At 38.8% G+C, this 15932-nt stretch overlaps 1 protein-coding gene across 1 annotated transcript; it reads right to left on the reverse strand.

Moving 5' to 3' along the window:
- Window positions 1–2337: 2337 nt before the first annotated feature.
- Window positions 2338–15593, reverse strand: C1GALT1 (core 1 synthase, glycoprotein-N-acetylgalactosamine 3-beta-galactosyltransferase 1). Its single transcript, XM_031066777.1, has 4 exons — window positions 15581–15593; window positions 10303–10542; window positions 8008–8675; window positions 2338–6803 (listed from the first exon to the last, which is right to left on the reverse strand). Exons 2-4 carry the CDS (start codon window positions 10523–10525, stop codon window positions 6594–6596), a joined length of 1101 nt encoding a protein of 366 aa, XP_030922637.1. The 5' UTR covers window positions 10526–10542; window positions 15581–15593; the 3' UTR covers window positions 2338–6593.
- Between the last annotated feature and the right edge of the window lie 339 nt (window positions 15594–15932).

A 15932-nucleotide genomic window follows, 5' to 3' on the forward strand; every position in this document is an offset into this window, starting at 1 on the left:
AGACAACATTGCTACAAATAATTCCCTCTTCCCAAGGAAAAGATTTTTCATGCTTCTTTAGCACAACTGGCTGCTGGAATCTCCAGCCAGTCCACCTGTCCATCCTGCCAAACTAAGAAGTATTTTAAGCACTAAGTGATAAAACCTGGTTCCAACTCTTGCTTTAAGTGATTGGCTTTAGGCTGACTCTAAAACCTGCTGTAAGTCAGTAAGTTTACTGCAGACAGGTCTGTCTGTCTGTGGGATCATACACTGCCTTCAGCTCCCACTGGTACCATGTACTCCTCAAACAGCACTTTGCAGATCACGTGGTGCAACCATTGACAGAGAAAGGAAACTAAAAAGAAGGAGAAAGGATGGGAATGTTTAAAAGACAAATCACACCTCCAAAGAAGGGAACACCTAAGCTATGGCAAATAATTGACACTTTCTTATCCTGACAGGTGTGTAACACAGAACTGGATGATGCTTTGGTCAGTACAATGCAGACTCCAGAACTCGAGGCTTTAGCCTCCCTAAATAAAAAAAAGCTTACAGAAGAGCATTTTTGGGGGAGGAAGGAAAAAATGGACTGTACTGGTCCTGTAGTATCGCAACAAAGGAGGAGCATTATACACAACAGAACAGGGGCTGAAGATGTCTGAAAAGAAGAGTTAAAAGGAGAGTGTGTGGGGCACAGCTCAAAACCACATCAAGTCCAAATTCCAGTGTTAACAAAAACAAACACAGAATTAGGCTCCCTCCAACGTTTTACTAACCAGTGACAAAAAAAAATCTTTACCATTTATTTTTATTGGCAATTTAAGAAGTCTTGAAGGACTATATATTAGAAAGCTGAAAAAAATGAAGACCTCAGGCTACATTTCTGAATAACCACTCTCCCTTTAAAAATGCCAAATATCACCCTAACCTAGAAGTGAGATCCCACGATCCATCTGTTTTCCCAAGTCTGTCTTAAATTTCTATACATGTGTAACAGTGAAAATGTTCACTGCAGAGCTCTGATTTTCTCACTTACTCCTCATACAAGTCAGAAAAAGCTCCTCACCACCAAATTTCAGGAACCCATGGAAGGGCTTCATTAAGGTGAAACATTGTCAGAAAGGAAGAAAGGCTGCTAAACATTCAGGAGCAAGAGCTGGAATGAGCAACACAGAGGCTTATCTTCCTTGCAGCTTAGAACAAACTTAGCAGTTCCTGGGTGTAAAATGTTTACTTACTTTTTAGTTGGCACTAGTGCACAGGGAAGAGATCTAGGAAAATTCCCTTGAGCAAGTGAAGATTTCTGTGAGCTGGCTACGAGAGCTTACCGTCATTTGTGGACATTGCACTGTGCCTGCAACTTCTGGTAATCAAATGGGTGAGTCTGTTATATATTGATATTGTAAAAAAATCCAAAAAGCAAGCAAAGCAAACCCACACTTATAAAACAGTTTTTCTCCAGTGTAGCAGCTGCAGCTTTTGCTTTGCTCCAGCACTTGCATTGCCCTGCAATGTGCTGGATGTAGTCTGATCCTGACAATTTGTAAGTTACAGCAGCAGCACCACATAAAAGCATAACCTTCACCTGAAACTTGACAGGAGCTTTTATGGTCTGTTCAATTGGTTCTTGTTCCCCTAAATATCCCAGCTTTTGAGCTCAGTTAAACTGGTTGTCACCCGTTTCCTGCACTTTGAAATGAAACAGTTAATTAATCCGGGTTAATAGTATTAGCAGGGTCTATTACAGTACTTAAGGTAATGACACACAGCTGTACTGTGCTTCTGCCAACACCTCCTCCAACAACCAGAATTCCAGATGTAAAGACACCTCCCAGCTGTCCAAGTGCCAGCACTTTTACTGCTGAACGCTGTTCTGCACAAACATTTAGGCTAGAAAGCACAACTTTCAAATTTTAACAGGTCTTTTTTTCAGAAATAAGAGGTTCACTGAAAGAATAAATCTTTTTTTTTAAAAAACAAGATGGTTAATTTTGGACAGTTTTGCTTTATTTCTGATGTATCAGTTGTAGTCAATTCACTCAGGAATCTGTAATAATACGGAAACACTGAAGAATCAGGACAATGCAGAAACTGCTGCCTGCTTATGTGAATCTAGTACTAGCACTTAGTCATTTTACACTTTAAAAATCTACTATCTTTGTTTTCTGGGTAGTTTGCTATTTTGTTAATAGCATAAATATAGAATCATAGAATCATAACAAGTGAGAAAAGCTTTTTGAATTTCCCATACCCACCCTACAGAAAAAGCAAGAACATTTTTATTAGACTAGACTGTGCTGCTATGCAACACCACCAGCACGCAGAAGGCGTAAATGAAGACAGGCATGAACTGTGTATGAGATAACTTATTTTATTTATTCAATTCTCAACTTAATTTTGATGCTAAAAATTGGTCAAAGGCACTTCAAAGAAGGTAATTAAGAAACAAATCCATATGGTGACCATTCCAGACAAATCACCAACTTTTATCTGCCATTAGGACCACAAGTAACTATAATTGCAAAGTGAAACATTCACAGGTTTTAAGTGGAGCATACTGTCCAGCAGCAATATTTAATTCTTTTAGACTATTAATAACATTTGTGGAGTATTTCAAATACAATATGGTAAAACAAAGCAAATTACACTTTTGGAGTTCCACAGAAGATTTCTTGACAGAAAAAGGACAAAAACTGCCTTTCCCAGTGGTCCTGTATTGAGGGGTCTATTTTTATCTGTGCGTGCACTATCAGCATCAGTAACAGGTACAGCAGAGAAATAGCCCACACTTTTCTGTCATACAAAGACAAAACACCCTGCTCAGATAACAAAGCATTTATAAGAGGTCTATCAGCTACTCAAATACTGACATTTATACTTCTGCAAGCGTGACAGATCAAATGGTAACAGCTGAAGAAAAAGTGATTAATATACACCCCCACCAAAGCAAAGCAAAGAAAGTGTCCTTGAAGGCAAAAGTACTGTGAAAAGAGCATCCACAAAATGAGATAGTATAAACATCACCAGAGTGTAACCTCTTAAACAACACAGACTGCAAAAATTAATTGGGAGTAAAAGATTAAAATTGGTCTTTTTCTGCAAACAAAGATTCTCTCCTCTGCAAACAAACACTAATACTCTCCTCTGATTAAGACTAGTGATCAGAAAGTAACTTCTTGTCATTGTCAATCTTTCCTAAAGTGAAATCATATTAACCACTTTCTTAAGTGAAATCACATTTAACCACAAGGTTAAAGTGTTACTCTGTCACACATGGGGACACTCCCCCATCCACTGCCTAGTAATTTCAAGAAAATAGTTCAAAAATTTTAGATGGGTAATTTAAATCACTATGGTGCCAAGGAAAGCTTTTAGGTTTTATAAAATCAAGAAACCTCTTTCAGAAACCAAACCACAGAGAAATAATCTGCATGGCCTAAGAAGCCCATGTTGCTGTGCCTCAGGGAGTCTCTCCATCTGAAATAGTCTCCTTGGGCTGCAAAAATTCTCAGACTCAGTAAATACTTTCTCAAAGCACAAAGACCTGAGAGTGAAATAGCAGACTACTAATAGTAGTGTAATATTGTACATGAAAATTATACTGTTCACATTCCAACCTTGTCCACTGAGGCTTCTGAGGCAGTGAGATAGAAACCAATTATTTCAGAGGTATCAGCTCATGGTTATGGCAATACAATTCAACAGAGAACAACAGGTCTCTGTTATAATCACAGAATGTAAAACCTGATACTTTTCTAGCTTGTCTGGAAAGAAAAATAATTCTTTGCAGTGCTGTTATAAAGGCAAAAGAAATAGATTCAGAGGCCTATGCACAAGGACACTTTAAAACAAAAACTGACATTTGAAGAAAAGGCTACTTATTTCTCCAGACAGGCCACCCATTTCTCACAAGGTAGTATGTCCTTAGCCTTGTTCCCTTCAGAAAGGGAACTTGCTCTTTTACTTTTCCAGTCTCTCTGTGGTGTTGCACATTTTGCAGAAGGAGATATTCCCACCCTGCTCTGCTAAACCCACAGGCCTCAGCTGGGCAGCAGGTAAGAACTAGAACTGCTGCTGAGAAAAGGCTTCACCCTGAGCTCAGCAGTGGCTTATTTACCTTGTTATCCCAGCAAACAACCTGTGTGGAGCTCAAATATCCTGCTTTCTCCTATCCACCTGAGACATGCTGGATGAAACTGGAAAGCCAGACATAGGATAGTCAGGACAGTAATGAACATAAAGAGGAAATGCTTCACAGGACAGCACAGGGCAAACATACAACACAAATCTGCAGAAAATATGCAGGATTAGTTCTGCCTGTTGTGGTAGAAAATCTTTAAATCCCCATGGATGAACTGAAGAAGAAAGAAATAAAGGAACTGTACAGTAGCTCAACAGATCTTTTACATGGGCTGAATTTACAAAGAGATTAGGTCGGGATCTCAATTTCATTTTGTAACTTCTTTAAGTATTCCTGAATATTTTAACTGCTTGTTTGAACAATGCCATTGGAGTTATCAATTCCATATGGATTTCACAATACAATTGGCTTGTGCTGCATATGGGATAAACATTTAGCTCACAGAAGGAAGCACCTTTCAGCATGTTAACATCCACTGTCCTCTGGACAAGCATCCCTCTGACTACAGCAAACAGGTGACTTTTTCCTTTCTTTAACCAATGCAGTTATAATGGCCTACTCAAGTCAATTAACATAAAATAAAGCTCATGTCCCTATCAGTACTTCAGAAGCGGTGCTGCTCATAAAGACCAACAGATTTAACCCTGCAGGAACTATTTAACCAATACCTGATAGATGAACTCAGCCTACATTCAGACAGAGAAGATGCATGCAGCATTTCAACACCATGAGCTGTTTCAGTAATTACCATCATGCTGCAGAGCAATGCTCAGAAAGAAAGTAATGACTTTACTGTTGGACAACAGAAAGAACTCAAATCTGTACTAGAACTACCTTTGGGAAAAAAAAATTCCAGTACTTTATGGTAACATCATCTTCCAGGAACATCCTGAAGGACCAGCAGTAGTAAATAAGGCTGTCTGCTACCACTATGTGCCCTTTTAAAAACAAAGATAGGAGGTAATTAGGTTATGTCCAAATTCATCAATATGATGAAAGTGAAAAATAACAAAAAGATGAAGAAACTTCTGTTCAAGTGTGGAAAAAACCACATGTCATGTTTAATCCCATTCCCCATACTGGTATTCACTCGATTTGAAAAGGAGAAAACCAGAAAGTTTTATATTAACTCTGTAAAACATACATTTGATCTCTGAAAAAAATCAGTAATTAAAACACCTATTTTGTCCCACATCAAGAAAGTGTTTCCAGTTAAAAGGCAGAGATACTTATGAAGTAGTGGAGAAAGTTAATGCACTTTGAAAGATTCCTGCATTCAGGCCTGCTTACCTGAATAACTATGCACTTCAGCTTCAAAAACAGTGAAAAAAGGATCATTTAACACTTTGTGCTAAAAAAGGTAACAAGAAGCAGATCCAGAAAAAATTCTTTAAAGTGGAAGAAAAAAATGTCCAGAAAAGTGAAATTAAGTACTTCAACCAAATAAACTGGCTTTGGTGCAGTTTTAAAATAGGACGTTTCTGTAACTGAGAATTTTAACCTCTAGTGAAAAATAAAATGGAAACAAAATAATTATAATAGTGGCTGAAACCAAGTTGTTACAATGCAACTTCACTAAGATACTATTCTTCCTGGTTTATGTGGCAGGTGGGGTGAAAGAATAGAAGACAGACTTTTATTTTCAAAAGCATCTACCTTAGGCTGAGAAATGCTAAGACGAATTTTTATATCCATTCAACCAAAAGGATAAGTTAATAAAACTGAAAAAAAAAAAAAAAAAAAAGCCACAGGCAAATATGTAAGCAGCTTGCATCACCTCAGCAATTTAAACAACAGTAGCTGTTTCTGGTTTCTCTCCAGAAGAGCATTCCTCCCCAAAAACCTGATATTGTTTTCCACAACAGAATTTAAAACTTTATAAGTAATTCATAGCAGTGAATTCTGTTTCTCAAACAATTCAGATTAATCTTGTAGGTGAAATTCTGCCACTCTGTTGTTAAGGCAAGGCAGACTGGAGAATCGAATTCCATGTCTCTGCCTTACTTTTAGGGCAAGGTACACAAAGTAACTTCAAGATGTTGAGAATACTTCAGAAAGCCATCATGATGTGTTTGACTGGGCAGCATCCAATTTCTAATATTAGAACTGACTTAATGGAAAGGAAATAGAGGAGAACAGAAAAAGGAACAGAAATGGGGTACGATCATCTGTGAACCTGTCCACTATGGTTTTCATACAAATTCTCCCAAATATTATTGTAGCAGAGCAACCTCCAATTTCACAGCTTTAGGGCCCCAAATCTTTGTGGGCAGACCTGCAAGGTCACACCATCCCAAGCAGTCAGAGCCAGCACCAGACTCTATTGTACACATGGTGACAGGAAGTGCTGCCAACTTGATTTTTGAAATAAGAATCGCCAGGAGTAATTTCAGTCCACAAGCTTCATGCACAAGTTTGAGGAGACTCTTACTCATTGTACTGGCTTTTTTTTGGTTTTTTCAAAGTCCAATTAGCTCTCAGAAGTTTTTTGCTTTAGCTTTTGATCCTTCTCCAGTGCTTCATTTTTGCTCTGCTCTTCTGGATTCTTTGATGAATCAGGATTGTACCTATACAAATACCCATACGGACGAAGATGATAAATCAAATATTCCAAATGATACATAGTCACAGAGTCAACATAGTGGAATGAAACTGCTAGATCAGAGCAGCATCCAGGACCCTGAAACACAAAACAAAGCAAAACAATCAGCAAGAATTGCCAAGCATGCCTGGATTAAAGATTCGGGGAGAATTCAAAGAAATACTTGATTTAATGGTAAGAAATCCACTACTATCAGTCATACTTATACTTCAAAAGTTAATGTTAGGTAAGCAAAATGTACCAGACATATCTGCCAAGGTATCTTTCCAAAATGAAGCTGACAAAGTCTCTTGCTCCTGTGATCAAGCCAGTGAAAAAACTAGCTGCCTTCATTAACTTCAGAGGTTCTCTGCTTTTCTATATTTAATTTTTGATGCTGGTGTTTAAACAGCACCAAAAAGCAGCAAGCAGACCTAAATGAGTAACATTTATATATGAAACAATAAATGCCTGTCACTTATGTCAGCATCCAGACAGAATGTATAAGCAAAACATGTGTGTACCTGCACCTGTTTGTGTTGACATATTATACAGTTTGGCAGTATTGTCAGTATTTAACTTCCTACTGATAAAACCCTGTAACAAGTAATTGCAGAATTTTGTTTTAAATGTCTTGATTTCATTTACATTATTAAGAGCTATAGGATCGTTGTTAACACATTTGTCACAACTTATATTTTATAGCTCATGTTTGAGAACACTTTCCTGGAGCACAGTTTTGGGGTTTCTTTTTTCAGCAGCTTTGATTGCAGAGTTGCTAATATTTTGAATCCAACTGGAACTAAGATTAAATATTTAAAGACATCAAAGAGAACAATTCCTATGCAACTGTCATACTTTCAGTACTTATGAAGTTTGATCAATATAGCTTGACTTTGTTACCAGATGAAGTAGTCTCTCTCCAAGCACAGGTATGACAGGACAGGACCACACAGGCAATTTCCATTCTGAATCGGTTACTGATGGAACTGTCCACCGCTCAGCCACCTAGGCACTGCAAGTCTTAGCTAAAGCTGCTGCCTCCTGACACACTAAATACAGTATCATACAGCTGGTTTAAGCTACAGAAATGCTTTAGCTGCTGAATATAAGTAAAAAATAGATTGCTGCTTTACAATGAAAAAAATCTACTGAAGAACCAGACTCTTTTTCAGCTTTAATATGTAAAAATTCCAAATCCTGTTTTTGAATTCTTTCACCTAATGCTAATTCACACATCACACGCTCACACACATCATAAGATGCACTCGACAAAACAGATACCAGGCTCCTCAGGACTTACCTCTACAGCAGGATAGTAATTGTAATTCCAGTACCAGAATGTTTTTGGTAGGTATCCTCTGATTAAGTGATGTTCTGGAATGAACGGATGAAAGGTTTCTCTGCCACTTGTATCCCTAGAATCTCCTGCTTCCACATTAATGATCTCCATGCATTTTCCTAGTGCCAGATCTTCAATAGAGGAACTGTGAGTACATTTGTTCGTTTTAAATGCAGCAACAAATCTCTTCAGAGCTTCTTTGCTCAGAACATATCCTGCTCCTCCACTCATGTAGCCCTGTTTCACATAAGGCTTAAACCTTCTCCCAAAGTATATTGGTTGTTCAGGACTGTATTTTGAAAGAAGCCATCTCAAATTGTCCAATATAACATATGTATCATCATCTGCTTTCATAAACCAATCAGCATCATCAAAATAATGGTCATATACATATTGAAAAGCTTTAATAGTCTTCCAGTACAGTTGATCTCTGCCTTCTTTGGTTTCTAGACCTACAGCTGGGAAGTCTTTATTTTCCTCAGAGCTCATAAAAAGTACTTTATTACAGCGTTGGGCCCAAGTGGCCTTAACATGCTTGGCTTTCTTTTCTAGATTTTGAGGTCCAGTCATGACCCAACACAGTATTTTCACTTTGTGATACAGTCCTTCTGCAATATTTTTATCCTCATCTAAAAAAAAGAGGAAAGTTGTAAAACCATAATAGATGTGATTGCCAAACAAACTAACAGCAACCTCCCCCCTCCTCAGATACTCTGTTTCTAGACAGAAAAGACATGCAGACAGAAAAGAGGCTTTTGCTTCCAAATGTACCAGTTAATGAACTCCACACTAGATTCTGGAAGGAAAAAAACAAGACTCTCAAAGATTAAAATTCTTAAAGCTATTTCAATTTCACAAGATAAAGGAGAATGTAAGAGTCATATCAAAATGGGTGTCTGTTCAGAGAAGTAAGGCTTTAGCAAACCCTGATTTCTACATAAAAACTGCTCAGAGGCAACCTCTTCATGGTCTTGGAAGAGTAATGAAAATTTTAAAACAGAGTATTTTTGCCATTCACAATGAATACAACTTAATTATTACAACACAGAAAGCTAATAAGCTCTTTTATATATATTATGTTAACTAAAAAAACCTAATGAATATTTATAAACCAGGAAAATGTGTTTTAAGAATAAAGTAAATGGTAAACCAGAAATAATTTATCAGATTAAGTAATTTAGGATTCTATGAAACTACTGTTATTGTTGATAACATGTTTTTATTTGCACCAATCCGGCAGAATAAAGACAGTTATCAGAGGTGTGAAACAATGTTTTCATTGCTCTTAAAGAAACATTTTCACTTGATACATACAGAAAGATCGTAGCTCACTTAAAAGAATATGTCATGGAAAGCAAAATCTGCATAACCGGTACTAAAATATTCCTGCTCACACTTTATGCAACTATAGATCAGATTTCTCTGTAACAATGTTCTACAATTACATGTGAAACACACACTCATCTTACAACGTTTGGAGTTTAAATATGTCTAAATAACAAGTTACTTACTAACATGTTCAGCAAATGCACTGCAGTGCAATTTTTCTCATCCAAGCTGTCCCTACTAAAACATTCTCTGTATTTGGGATTCAGAATGAACTCATTTAATGAAATATATAAAGTGTACAAGTATTCCCGAAGTATTGGAAGGGTCTACCTTCCCTGGAAAAATAAAAATAACCAGAGTGCAACAGAATTTCTCTGACTTTGACTGCAAACAGCAATCTGTGCCTGGACTGCTGTGTAATCAGCTTGGCAAATCATGCCCACAGTGACTGCCTTTGCCCCTCTGCTCAAATTCTGTTTTACTAATCGTACCAAAATGAGATTTTTAAAAAATTGTATTTTGGCTCTATTTTAGAGGCTAGATCAAAAGTCAGAAGTTGTCCAAAATTAGCTTCTTAAGGCTAAAGAACAATCCAGCCACATCCACAATGCTAGCAAAGATATCTGCTTAGCCAAACTGCCATTTGGTGTCAATAGTTAATTTGATAAGTTACTGCTCCACAAGTCTGGATACAGAAGCCGGACAAACAGTTGGACTCTAAGGAAAAAAATTACTACTGTAATAAAAATATAAACAAAGAAAACCACCATTCAGTAGACCTCAGAAGAAAAAAGTTATTTAGATGTAACCTGAACATGAGGAAACTGAATAAAAATGATTCATATAAATTCTTGGCAGTGAAGAGCAATGTTTTGTAATGCATGAAAAGGGAGGACATTTGCTAACCAGCCAGGTGTAACAAAATACCTTTATGCTGTCCAGCATCTGCATTGAAATTCATTTGTCCTTGCAGCTGATTGTTGTCAGTATCTGCTGAGTGTTGACCATGTGGATCATTGTGAAGAACATGAGGCTGGATCTTAACCTGTTCTTCTAGTATAATGCTAAACAGAAGATAGCAGACAAAAAATCCTATTGCTGAGCCAAAAGTGAAGGTTAGAAGGTTCATCAAAGACTTAGAAGAGGCCATCTCCTGAAGGTGAGACACTGTCAAAACCAAATGAAAAATACATTAGACTCAACATAGTAATCAAATCTAAAACTATAGGAAGAAATCAAGGACTAAATCTCTGAAAGCAGAGTACTTAGTTCTAGCTCAGTTTCAGCTGCCTCAGGCTTGCACAGAAATTTCAGTACAAGAGCAATGCAAATATCAATATAAAATTGTACATCCATTGATAGTGGCTGTACATAAAAAACCTATTAATTACATTTATACAACATTTAAACAAGAATGTATACACTGAAGTGCAATAGCTTTATAAAACTGTAATATACATACAGTTTTTTATTCTCTTCAGCCTACAAAACTGCACTTTAAAATGTAATACCTAAGTCTATTATGAAGCTAAGAGATGATAATCAATGGCAATCTACAGGTCAAGATACAAAATGGTCACAAGATGTTCTTAAAACTCCAGCCAAATGTACATTACAGGAAGTCTTAACATATGTCCATCACAAGCAGATTTTGAAGAGTTATAAAAGCAAATCTACTCTTAAAGTAGGGCAGTTGTCCTTATACTTTTAGGAATTACTGAGGATTGACTTTCAGAAAAAAGAGTAAGGCAACATTTGAATTTTCATATAGAAACACTAATCTTTTAAAGGAAGAGAAGAAGCAAGTACATCAGCCTTCAAGCCTCTTCTATGCTTTAAAATCTTTGTATTTCAGTAATAAAAACACCCCTTCATATCAGCCACACTGTTGCTCCTCAAAAACTACAGGATTTGACTGACCATTTTTATTAAACCAAATCAGCAGCTATGCCTGCATAAAGGGAGTTCTATGCATCAAAAACGAGTGTGAATTTTAATATATTAAACACTTGAAAACCAATTTCAAGTTGTTGAGGGCTTTTTAATCTTTGGAAAGAGTTGAACTATTTTCTAATAACTCATGGCTAAACTACAAAAACATTGACTATTAAATACACACTGAATTCAAGCCAGAGCCTTACAAACAAGTCAATGACGTTCCCTCCATTAGGATCATTATTAATGACAGTGAGCAGAACCCAATTTAGTTCATGAGGGAGCCCAAAAAAGAAAATTATGGACTGCACAGAGTGTCGATGAAAACCATCAATCAGAGAGGAGCTGCAGCCACCAAAACAACTCATTTAGCCTGCACCCCTTCCTCTCACTGCCTGGGCAGGGTATTGGAAACAGTCTGTCCCCAAGCAAGCTCCATCAATCACTGTGCAGCAACACACACTCCAAACTCCAGCTTTCTGTCTGCTCTTCTGCTCCCCTCTACACGTGTGCATGTTGTTAGGCTGGCACTTTCAGAAATCCATCAGATTTACTGTACACATGCAGATCAACAACATTTGAGAGTGAAGCAGCTCTCACACGTGGTAATGCTTTTCTTTCCACGCTGCTAGAAAAAGGAAAGAAAATTGAAAATGCAACTCAAGGCACAAAATAAAAATCAAGAAACGTACAGGGTGTATATATATATATATAAACAAAAATTATTATAACTCTGGCTGATAAGGAGCTATAGTTCTTTAATATGAACCAGCACATTATGCAATTTTTTAATTGCACACTGTCTTCCCTAATTCAGTACTACATCTTGGTGGAGACAAGTGATTGCCTTTAGACATCATGTCACAAAGTAAAAAACTTAGTCTAATCATTTGTGACCCAGGCCTTAAAAAAATTACTTGGTTGACAGCTTTATTTCCAATGTCTTGTACACCACTAAATTGAGAAGAAAACATAAATATTTTGATCAGGTACCCAAAAAAAAAAATCCCATGCATACAAGCAGCCTATGACAATGCAAAGGATCTGCTGAACTAAGATTATTTTTTTTGGTTTTGCTTTCCCCATCTATCACCACAAAGTCCCCTCAAAATTTGCAATATACACAGGGAGATGGCCAAAATAAAACAAGGCCTTCTTTTGGTACATTCAAAGTGGGGAAATATACAAACCCATGCATGCCCACAGGGTACCTACACCACCTTCTAGAAGAAAAGGTTTCCACTGTTCTACTTTCCAATATTAGGTGTCTCTCTGCCATACAATTTCAGTTATCTGCTTCAACAGCTGTTAAAATTACTCTTGCTAGGAGAGAAAAAAAATTAAAATAACTTGAAAATAATTGCTGCTCATTTAAGTATGAAATTATGTACAACTGAATTCTATAGAAAAAAATTAAATGTGCTGGAAATGCTGAAAAATGGAAAAAGTGCACCCATCACATTGGAAATCAGAAGCTGATTTGGCAGTACTTCACACAAAAAGAGGATTTCTCGGGGCAGGTAGTAGCTGTATTTCATATGTGATACAAAATGCCTCTAATTACAGTTTTCAATCTAAAATAATCTGGTTATCATTCTATCAATTTTATACCAACAGAATGGGTCACTGTAAACATGTGTGGGTGTATAACCACATGTCTATAAACTCCAACAGTAAACAGGACAGAAATTTTCATTTTTTATGATATCTTGATATTTCACATAAATTGAGTTTTTTAACTTGACAGCAAAAATAACTGAACACTACAGCATTACAGTAGAAGAACCAGAAAATGCCTAAAAGGAAGGTCAGCTGTCAGATGATAAACATCCCCACTCCTTGCTGATATTCTCTTCTACACATGGATTTATTCTGGGGGAAGACATGCAAAATAATAAAGGCCAGGCTGGATGAGGCTTTGAGCCACCTGAGCTAATGAGAGGTGTCCCTGCTCATGGTACAGGTTTGATTTTAAAAGGCGTTGGATGATTTTTAAAAGGTTCCCTCTTCCTTCCAACTCAAACCATTTTGTGATGCTATGAGTCTATGACATTTAGAGAAGGAAATGTCTATTTTTACTTCTTGAGTTAAAAACACACTATGTTAAAAAACACCCACAATAAAAGGCTAGGTTTGATTTTAATTTATGCTCCACTGGTCTATCATGGAAGCTTAAATAAATACAAATATTTAGATATTCGTGTAGGTAGCCCTATTCACATCAATCAAAACAACAAATATTTTCAAATTCTATCACAATGTAACAGTCATTGAAGATTTGGTTCTAAATTTAGGTTTCCTGAGCCAACAATTTCTACATCTTCAAGCTTACAGAAAAACTATTTTTCCTGTGTTCTGCAAACCCTGGCAGCCCCCTGACAACAAGGCTGCTGCTACTCCACATGCCCAGATCCAGCCAGGCTGAGGATGTATTCCCAGAGCTGTGCATGCAAAGATGCAAATACACATGGCTGACCACAGAGATCAGCACACATAAAAACAAGTGCTCATGCAGACACAAATATGGCCTGGCCTTATGCTGCTCTTCCCCACAGCTGCCCAGGACAAAGGCCTGCTACTGGGGACTAACACACACACACACAACGTGGATCCCTCTGTACCTGGTCTCAGACCCTCAGCCTATTCAGCAGTCAAGCCTGAACCCTCAGACTCCCCAGAGCCCTGCTCCTTGTCAAACTGATGACCCTCCGATCTCACTGGTACCCGTCCCACACTTACAGCTGCCTCGAAGCCTGGCTCCCAAGCCTCTTAATCCTGCTCACTGCCTAGCCCTGTGTGATACCCACGAGCAAGCACACGCTGGCATCCTTGCCAAGGCTGTGCCCACGTGCTCTGCTCTCCCCGTTACGGGCACTGCAGGCACATGAGCCCCTGTGGCTCACAGCTCCTGGACATTAGGGCCTCACTCACTGCAGTCCCTCCAGTTGCTGGCAAAGCAGACACAGATCCCTACAACTTACTGTGCATCTCCAGTCACTGGCACTTAGAGCTCAGTACGCACATGAGAATAGGGCACAGAGTCCTCTCGCCCATCTAGCAGAACAGCTACAAAGGCACCTTAATGAGAAAAGGAGACAGACTTGTGGCAATCTGGCCTAGGACACAGTCAAACAGACTGACCAGGCCCTTTTATTTCCCCATACTTGTTCCTCCTCAAACCACCTTCCTTTAGTCCCTCCTAGGAGCACTCCATAATTTTGTGCAGTCACAAGATACTTTTCTCTTGCATCCCATATTTTCTAGGCAGTTAGCCCCTCGATCTTGTGAGCTGCTCCAGACAGCCCTCCTGGGGACTGCTCTTGGTGCACATCACACCTGGGCAGTGGGGCTGGCGGCTCCCCAGTGACAGAGCCAGGGGCTGACACCTCTGATGACACTGTGCCTCTGTGCATCCTGCTGCTGAGCCTCTGAACATGTTCATCTGAATTACTGCTCTCACCCTGCTCTTCCTTTAGGTCACTTCCACAAGCCAATGGAAATTTAATGGAGAACCATGCAATATGAGTACATAGCAAGAGCTTGGCCCCACCACCAAAAGAAAGCAACTCAACCACTTTTAAAAATAATACTTTTACACAAACTCAGATGAACTTGGACCATGTACAGAAACATACTAAACAAAATACCAAACAAACAAGCAGAAATACCCCAACCCCAAAACAACATAACAACGAAAAATCCCCCAAAAAACTCCATAACCATCATATCTGGGATGTTGTTTACAGAATGCAGGATGTAACTCTAATTTTAAACATATTTATCCCACTACCATTCCATAATCACTTTAAGATTCGATTAAGTTAAAGCCGCGTACAGGACTGATTATTTCTTGTATCCCTTACTTAGGAAACAAGAGGGAAGCTCTAAGGCCCCATGAAACAATGTAAATGTCCTTTGAGACCTGCATGATCAGCAACGAAATTGATCTCTACCACCACGTCCTTATCAGTCAAGCAACACATCAGAATAATTCAATCAAAATCTAGGAATAAACACAGCTAGCTGTGCAAACACCTTCTGCTCCTGAAGTCACATCTACTGCTACTTGCTCTGTATATTCGTCTGCTTCTGAAATGCAGCTAAATGCACAAGTTGTGCATTCGCTAATGTTGTCTGCATCTAGGATTTCCGCGAGCCTCTGCAGTTTCCCATCGACTAAGCACAGATCGTATCCTTCCACTTCAAATATCCAATGCTATAAGCATTTCTTTCAAATTAATTCCTGCTCGCTCTACCAGAAAATACAAACCATCAAAGTAAGCTACTTCAGCATAGGAGGCCAACAACCACACTGAAACGAGACGCGTAACAATCCACAGCACCGTGGAGCTGGAAGGAAGGTTTGGCTCCTCCTTCCTCATTCCAAAAGCTGACGCCTTCCTTCGGCAACAAGTGCTCGCGGCCGAAGCGCGGCTTCCCAGCGCTCTGCCAGCGCTGCCCTCCCTACGAGCGTCCGCCCAGGAAGTCCCCGCGGCGGGGGCGGGAGCGGCGGCTCCGCGGGCACCGTGCTGCCTCCTCCTGGCTCCGGGGGACTCGCGCTGCTCCAGGGATGCCCCTGCTCTAGCGCCTCTCCTTCCCAGGCGTGCAGCCGGGCACCTGCC

Source organism: Geospiza fortis, unplaced genomic scaffold (genome assembly GCF_000277835.1).
Source record: "Geospiza fortis unplaced genomic scaffold, GeoFor_1.0 scaffold138, whole genome shotgun sequence".
Taxonomy (NCBI): domain Eukaryota; kingdom Metazoa; phylum Chordata; class Aves; order Passeriformes; family Thraupidae; genus Geospiza; species Geospiza fortis.

Excerpts from the sequence above, each read along its gene's own strand:
- C1GALT1 (XM_031066777.1), bottom strand. The coding sequence starts at position 10,525 with ATGGCCTCTTCTAAGTCTTTGATGAACCTTCTAACCTTCACTTTTGGC. Across the intron at positions 8,676-10,302 it reads AGATGCTGGACAGCATAAAG|ATGAGGATAAAAATATTGCA; the intron begins GTATTTTGTTAC and ends TCTTTTTTTTAG. Across the intron at positions 6,804-8,007 it reads ATTACTATCCTGCTGTAGAG|GGTCCTGGATGCTGCTCTGA; the intron begins GTAAGTCCTGAG and ends TTTGTGTTTCAG.